Source organism: Schistocerca americana, chromosome 11 (assembly GCF_021461395.2).
Source record: "Schistocerca americana isolate TAMUIC-IGC-003095 chromosome 11, iqSchAmer2.1, whole genome shotgun sequence".
In the NCBI taxonomy this organism is placed as follows: domain Eukaryota; kingdom Metazoa; phylum Arthropoda; class Insecta; order Orthoptera; family Acrididae; genus Schistocerca; species Schistocerca americana.
The window spans coordinates 100481742-100490132 of record NC_060129.1 but is presented as its reverse complement, the minus strand read 5'-3'; the positions used below and the strand labels follow the sequence as shown (position 1 = coordinate 100490132).

Genomic DNA, 8391 nt, shown 5'->3' with positions numbered 1-8391 from the left:
GTGGACGTCCTTTTATGTTCAGTGTGTTGTTGAGGTCTAATTGCTGGATGAACTCCACTTTTTAGTTTCATATATTGACATTTTCAACGTGGATTTACTTAGAATCATAAATTCATTACATTCATGTTCCTTATTATGAATATCACTACTGTGTTGGCTGTTTTTATTGTGTGATACCCTTGACCACTGAAACCATTCAAATGTAGTGTGCTGTGAGCAGGATTCCAAGGATGAATGAATAATAAAAGGGCAATTCTCTCAAAAATTTTATTTTCTGTAAGAATAATAGGATGAAGGTGAAAGATTGTTTAACAACTATTTTAATCCACAAATTAAAGATACATATAAATGTTATAGTTTCATCGATATAGCAAGAATATGTTTTTGACTTATAACACTGATGCTAAATTCTTCTCTCTTCCATTTAAACTTCCGTTTCCTCTGTTATAAAAATGTCCATACTTCGGTTTCCCATGTATTCTTGAATCAATATAAGGGCATATTTCTGGAATTGAATTTCTGTTGATACAAATCCCATTTCTTTTAAATGGAATGTGACAACAGATTGATTCTCTACTTCTTCCTGAAATATAAGCAAAGACACTTAAATTTATTTCACGTGTGAACTGTTTTGGAGATTTTCTAGTGTCTGTAGAGTACCAAAATAAGTGACAATGGTAAAAGTATGTAAGTATAAAAACAAACTTTTAAATTAAATACTTAAAGTATCCCAATAATTCTTGGTTTTTTTATTTATAGCGGAATAATTGATAACAAAAAATATATACTCCTCATTATGTTATTATGAGGCAAGGAAAATTAAACTAAAATTATCAGTTTTCTCACGAATTATATGACACACTGAAGAAAGAAAAGTGTGAAGTGTGTGATATTGAGTTTCTACTCATGCGTTTTCCACGTTCTTGAAATGGAGTGTGTGTTTTACTGTACTTAATTTATGTTACAATAACAAGCTGATAAAGCAAAAAACTGTGATCAGCTGATTGACATCACGTTTGTCCACCTTTGAAGAACACTAGAGCTGTGTGGCATGAATTCAGGAATTCGTTGGTAGGTTTGCAGACGCCTTGCCACACGTCATGTAGACGGTGTAACCATGAGCCGCTGGTTTGTGTGTGTAGAGTTGATGCCCTATAGCGTCCCAGATGTGTTGCACAGGTGCAACTCAGGTTAATTTTGGTGCTCAATACGTCAAAGTATAATCGCTATCATCCACTCAGTGAAAGAAGACCAAAAATGGAGGAATATTGGAAAAATTCTTGTAGTCGCAAATTTTTGTACAGTGGTAAGGGTAGAGTGTCATGAACATCATACTAAAAATGAGCATTGGGGTTGGTGGAGTTAACTTTTTTTATGTTTTTCTTGAAGTGAAAATCCTTCTCAGTACAAAATTACATTATGTTAAATATCCTGCAAAAGAGGTCCCATTCAGTTTTTGTCTAGGGCTTATCGTTCCTGCTGTCTCGATGATGAAGGAACCACAAATTATCAAAAATAGTTTTAGAAAGGAATAAAGTTAGTGAGTGCTCTATAATGAAATGGATTAATAAGAAATATTAGACTGTGTACCATATACACGTGCAGAAGAGCCACACTGAGGGATAGATTTTGTTCTGGGGATGCAACAGAGTGGAGAGGGTGTGGGTGGAGGGTGGGTGGAAGCGCAGTGTGGTCAGACAGTACCATCCATCATTGGACTGCAAACTGAAGTGCGATGTGATTATTCCCCATGCCATTATCCCACTACGTCACAAGAAGCAACTGCAGGATGTTTCAGAAGATTATGCATACTCACCACAGTACACCTTATGAATAACAGGCAATGCAGTGCGCAGACATGTGTGAGCTTGCTTACCTCCCACAAAATGTGTTAATCGACGTGCAATACAGATAAGAGTTACTAACAGTACTAACGCAACAAACGCATATCGCATAGAATACAGATATGAGTTACTAACAGTAACAACGCAACTAACGCATATAGACAGTCTCTCCGTAAGTCTCTGTATACTGTTCTACAGTCTAGAGGAACAATTGATTCTTGCCAGCCTGCACGGCGGCTGAAGCATTCTTCCAGGAACGTCGGCTTCCCGCACCATCAGCAGCTCTCACTTTTCATTTTGTGGTCAGGCTGTATCTCCCCAACATTTCGTGTCCAACTCCCTTATGCGAATAGACAAAATAACTTCAGTATGCTCGGGTTTATATAGTGGAGATATTTTAAGTTTATTAAGTAGATAGTTATTTGTTAAGTGAGTCTTTATGTAAAAATACGTTGCTATAAACAAAGACTGAGGAGAGTGTAATTTCTACGTGTGATGTGGTCTGTGACTTTCGTAGCGTTCGTGTGAAAGGTAAATGTGGTACCTGGCTGCTATCTATCGTTGAGAGCTTATTGTAAAGCCATGTAACTGCGATATATTTATTTATTTATTTTATTTATTGATTTATTTAACCTGGCAAGATTAGGGCCATCAGGCCCTCTCTTACATCTAACCAGGCATTCTACTTATTTTACATTCATATGTTTTAGTAGGCATGTTAAACTACATCTAGTACAAAAAGTGAAATAAACAATTTGAAAGGTACACCTGGAAAAATAAATACATATAGAGTTTATATTCTTAGGTCACAAGTACTGTTATAATTAGACATTATTGAAGAGACAGATTTTAGATAGGAGTGCCGGCAGCAGGGAATATGAGGGAGACTCATGGTGAAGGGAGGAGAAGAATAGAGACATGATGAAACATAATTAAGGAAATATAAAGGAAAAGAAGATTGCGTGGCTAATAGAGAAAGATGAAGAGGAAGGTATCTCAGGAGCAAGATAGGAGACGCTAGCTTTGCTATTTGACAGATGAGGGGATTGTCCTTGTACATTAATTTTGTGGAGAAATTTGTGAGGATGATAGAAGGAAATGCTTCAACTTCTTCTTAAAAGCAGCAGGAGATCAAATTTAGCGCAAGGTAAGGGGCAGTTTGTTCCAGAGGCGGACAGCGGCAACTGAGAAGGAGTTTGCAAAAGTTTTTGTTTTGTGAGTGGGCACAGTTAGGATACCAAATAAGAGTGACCTCGTGTTTCGATTGTGATGACATGACAGGTTTTTAATCTCTGAAGCAAGGTACTGGGGTGCTTGCGCGACGAGGAGTCGGTGGAGTAGACATAGAGTGTGGTAGTCACGCAATTTGTCCGGCCGCAGCCACCCTAGCTCGGAGTATGAAGCACTAACATGATCATATCGGCGAATGTTGCAGGTGTAACGCACACAGGCATTCATGGTTAGCTCTAGCCGTCCTTTGTTTTCACTACTCTTGCCTTGTTGAATCACATCACAATAGTGGAGGTTCGGTAGAACGAGTGCTTGCACGAGCTGGCGTTTCAAGTCCTGTGGAAATATGTTCGGAAACTTTTTGAGAGCATAGAGACAAGCCGACGTCTTTCGGCACACTGCGACTGTATTCTCCGCCCAGTTGAGATGCTCATCCAAAGTTACACCCAAGTTCTTCACTGTTTTCTGATATGGTATTGGAGTACCGTCGAGCAGAATAGGAGGTAGCCGTTCGCGGAAATCTGAACTTATTAATTTCTGATGGGCTATTAAGATTACTTGCGTCTTTTTTGCATTTAGTTTAAGCCCCAGGTTTTTCGCCCATCTCACTACTGAAGACAGATCATCATTCATCTGAGCGATTGCAGTGTTTACATCTTCAGGTCTGATGCTTAGGTAGAGCTGGAGGTCCTTGGCATAGAAATGGTATATACAGGAGGACAGAACCGACGAAATATCGTTGACATATAAAGAAAACAAAAGTGGTCCTAAGACTGATCCTTGTGGCACTCCCGAGGAAACATGTTTCCAGGAAGATTTTTCATTTACGCAGACAACACATTGCTGTCTGTCTTTTAAGTAGTTTTCAAACCATCTCATTGCACCATCAGAGAAATTAAGCTGTTGCATTTTTCTGAGCTATATGTCAAAGTTAACAGTGTCAAAAGCTTTGCTGAAGTCCAGTAGTGTCAATATTGTTGCCTTTCGATTGTCGATGGCATATTTCAGGTCATCAGTTACTTTAATTAGAGCAGTGCTTGTGCTGTGATGTTTACAGAAACCGGATTGAAATTTGTCATATAGGCTGAATTCATGCAAGTGTTCAGTGAGTTGGTCATGAACAATATATTCAAGTGCTTTGGAAACAGTAGGCAGTATGCTAATTGGTCGGTAATCACTAGGCAGTTGCGGGTATTCGATCTTAGGGATGGGTCGAATTAGGCTTCTTTTCCATGCAGTGGGATATATTCCGTTCACGAGGGAAAAATTAAATATGTCAGTTAAGACAGGTACTAAGATATCGGCAACACTCTTAATCATGGTTATACCGATACTGTCGTTGCCTATTGCATCAGAAGAGATTCTCATTATTGCTTTTCTTGCTGTATTTGTTGTTACATGTTTTAGATGGAAGGTATCGTTGTTAGTTATCCTGTTTGGGGATTCTTGTGGACGGTAATTATCAGCTGTGCTGGTATTCAGAGGTGCAGAGAAGAATTCATTTAATTCGTTAGCTGACACATGAAAAGTAGTTTCCGATTTTGCCTTTCCGACCCCCAAGCTACGGAGATTCTTCCATAGAGTCGTGGGCGTCAGATCGCTGCATACAAGGGAGCGAGCGTGCCTGATTTTAGCATTGCGAATACATTGTTTCACTCTGTTCCGTAGCTTTCTATATTCTTCGAAACGCTCGGGTTTCGGATCTGCCTTGAAACGCCTGTGGGCAGCATCCCTATTAGTCATCATTTGACGTAATTCAGCTGTCAGCCATGGAGCAGGAGATTTTCTTACACGGATTGTGCGCACAGGTGCATGTTTGTCATAGAGGGCAGTGAGTTTATCACCAAGTTCATTAATTTTGCCATCGATTGTGGGTTTTCTGATTATTTGATGCCATGAGATTTCTGAGCAATCGGCTGTTAGAGCGTCAAGGTCAATACGTTTCATTATCCTACAAGTTATGTAACGCGATTTGATCCTTGGGGGCTGCACAGAGTAGGCCAGGAATATTACATCATGTGCTCAGAGGCCAGGGGCCGATGTTTGACCAACATCTCTTACTTTGTCAGTCTGTTTCGTTGCGATTACGTCTATAAGAGTATGAATGTGCGCCGTATGGTGTGTAGGTTGTAATGGAAGAATGTTCATGCTATTGCAACTAAACAGTTTTCTTAGGTTTGTTGCGGAGGGAGTGTCTCTTAGGAGGTCTATGTTCAAGTCACCCATTACGATGACATGTTCGTATTGACACTGAAGTGAATGTAATTCCGACTGGAAGGAACTCATTGAGCTTATTTTTGGCGGCTTGTACACGACGCCAGACAAGAATTTCCGACTTTGTATATTTATTTCAATGAACATGAATTCAGCCTCTTTTTCTTCAGCAGGGTTTGACGTACATAAGACTTTCGCTTTGAGATCTGTTCGTATATACGCGCCGACCCCGCCACCTCGCTTTTTTGATCTGACTGCCCTAAGAAATGTGTACCCTGGGAGGTGAAAAGATGCAGAGGATATGTGTGGTTTCAACCACGTTTCGGATAAGAGGATTACGTGGTAGTTTAGTTGGTTGAAGAGGAGGCTAAGTTCTTCGTAATGCGCAGGTAAAGACTGGATGTTGCAGTGAGCTGCTAAAAGCTCTGACGCGTTCCGCCGAGCAGCCTGGAGTAGGGTGGCAGACTGGTTTGTCCCTTTGTTAGGCACTACCTGCCGCGAGGGGCACTGGCCGCTGCTTTCGCCAAGTGACATAACACAGGGGTGTCCGAGATTTTGCACGCCCTGTTTGTGACACCGCGAGTGCCGAAAGAAAGGCGCCTGCTAAAGATTTCCTGAGGTTGCGGGAGTATAGAAAATGGATTAGTGGTATTCTGTGCAAGGAGAATATGACCAAAATAGTGACGGCTGTGTGTCACTGTGTATCCTCTGTCGTACGAGGAGAAATGTAATTAGCATATTTGAAACAGCTTAGGGTGGAAATAAGGGAGAAGGGAGTGATTTAAGAGGCCGATGCTGCCAGCAGAGAGAAGTAAGCTTAGTAATTAATAGATTACCGTAGGAAGCTATAATTAAATTGAAATTTACTAAAGTGATACTGGTAGTGATTATCGTAGGAAGCTACAATTAGATTGAAATTTGCTAAAGTGATACTGATAGTGATTTTTGTTATGAACAATTTAAACCGAAGAGATGGGTGATTAATGAACTAAAGGAGAGACTAATAATTGCATAGAACTATTTCAGAATGGAAGAGAATAAACTGAGAAAATGAAAAAAGAATTAGCAGTAACTAAAATTAAGTAATGGTTAGAGCTACAGACACAAAAAAATAGTGAAAAGTTAATACAGTTACAAAAACAATTAGTTGAAGGTACAAATATGGGTATAATTAAAAAATTAATAAAATTACAAGACTATATCTGAGTATTGGGGCTGTTACAATTGCAAATGGTGTTAAGTTTGCACTTTTGGCTCGAGTAGCTTCACTTAATACTATTCAGTTCTGTCATGTTTGTGACTGTCTTCTTTCCAGCTGCTGTCTTAATGATTACTCTGCCATCCTGAGTCCACTTGGTGGTGAATTAATGAACAACCAGCAAGTTAATCCAATTCTCTCATCATTAGTTCTGTTCCTGGCAGACTGCATACATCCATTCAGAATTCCCAGCACTTGCTGAGTGGGCTCTACTAAGTCGATCCACAAACTGCACAGTCATAGCTCATCTTCCAAGGTGTATGTGGATATGTGTGGTATAATGGACTGATCTTATTGTAATCTTAGAATAGTAATCTAGTGTAATGCAGTGCTTGACTTATTGTCATCGCGATTGTGTATGATGTCGAGTGGCAAGGGCAGCAGGTGGCCTACAGTAATGTTCTCATAGTCCATAGCTGTCATAGTGCCTTTGATTACTAGCACACCTCCTGTGCAATCCCAGCTGTGTGTTCTGCATAGCATAATATAGCCCCAAATGACCTGCATCTGTGGTGCTGTGCACCCTTCAAGCAGCTGCAATCTGGCTAATAGCTTATCTTGGCCTGACGGTCCAGTTAGTATGAGAAGATACGTGACTCAGTTGTCCAGATGACACGTCTCCATTTATCTGAGGTCCAATGTCGATGATCTCACTCGCACATGAAATATAATGAATGATATTGTTGGGTCAACGTGATAACATTTAGAGGTCGTTCCCAGCAAAACCCCTTGTTCAGCAGAGTGTGCTGATCAGTTTGCACCTTCACCAGCATTGCCCTCTGTTGTCAGATCTGCTACTGATCACCATGTAAGATGATTTTCAGAGTGGGCGACCCTCCAATCTCAGTGGCGTGCACTTCCAACATCAAGCTTTCTCTTTCCTTCAACCAATATCTGTAGATTCGCAAACGCGTGACCCACCCCAGTAGCTTCCTCATTTCTGAGATGCTGCTCGTTGCCCAGCTACTGGTCATGACAATCTTTGATATGGCAAAGTCACTTACGTCAGTGGATTTCCCATATCTATGGCCCACATCATCACTCGACGATTGCTTATTCTTCCCAGCTCCACTTATAAACGGTATGTTTTCTAACTGCAAAAAGTACTAAGAAAGCCGCCAGCCGCTATCCACTATCACGCTGAGCAACAGTCATGGTGTTTTGTCCTGTCGTTGTACATTATACAAAAAGATATCACTAGACCAAGTTACCAGACTTGGAAAAAATGTCTTCTTGTAATGTCTGACAACTTTTGTGCTTTGGTGGTGTTATATTTATCAACGATTTTCACATCTTGATTTTAAAGAAAAGAGGACATTCCACTACAGGGTAACATTAATAAAAACTACAGCCGGCAAGTATGGATGCCTGATTCGAAAAGAGGAAAAATATCCTATGAGCATGAGACCGGAAAGCCTATGTTGCCATGGTACACGGCGCTAACGAATGGCAGTTGCTCTGACCATGGGAATTGTCTTCCTTGTGCGTTGCAGACTGTCCGATTGACGCAAGGCACTGTAAGCACCAGGATGGTCCGGTACTGATATCAGGAACAGGCCGAGATGGTGTGTGTGTGTATGGCAAATCAGGTGAAAACAGTCGACAGGCAGCACAGCTGTACCAAAACAAGTACCCTCGCAGGCACCAACATTTTAAGCGCCTTTTAAGCGTTTGTGTGATCATAGGACCTTTCAGACAGACGAATATGCTGGGAGGCGGCAAACTGTGCATACACCAGATTTGGAGGACCGGGTTCTACAAGATATTGAGATGAACTCTAGCACAAGCTCCAGGCAAGTGGCCCAACAACATGGTTTCCTCAATGACAACCGCTACTGTCCCCAT

At 40.8% G+C, this 8391-nt stretch overlaps 1 protein-coding gene across 3 annotated transcripts in view; it reads right to left on the bottom strand.

The window, feature by feature from the left end:
- Nucleotides 1-251: 251 nt before the first annotated feature.
- LOC124553634 overlaps nucleotides 252-8391 on the bottom strand; it is a 518253-nt gene continuing 510113 nt past the window's right edge. For all 3 annotated transcript variants that reach the window (XM_047127501.1, XM_047127504.1, XM_047127503.1), the window contains one exon: nucleotides 252-583. In XM_047127501.1, coding sequence (XP_046983457.1) covers nucleotides 425-583 — 159 coding nt within the window. In that variant the 3' untranslated portion in view covers nucleotides 252-424. The remainder of the gene's footprint in view (nucleotides 584-8391) is intronic.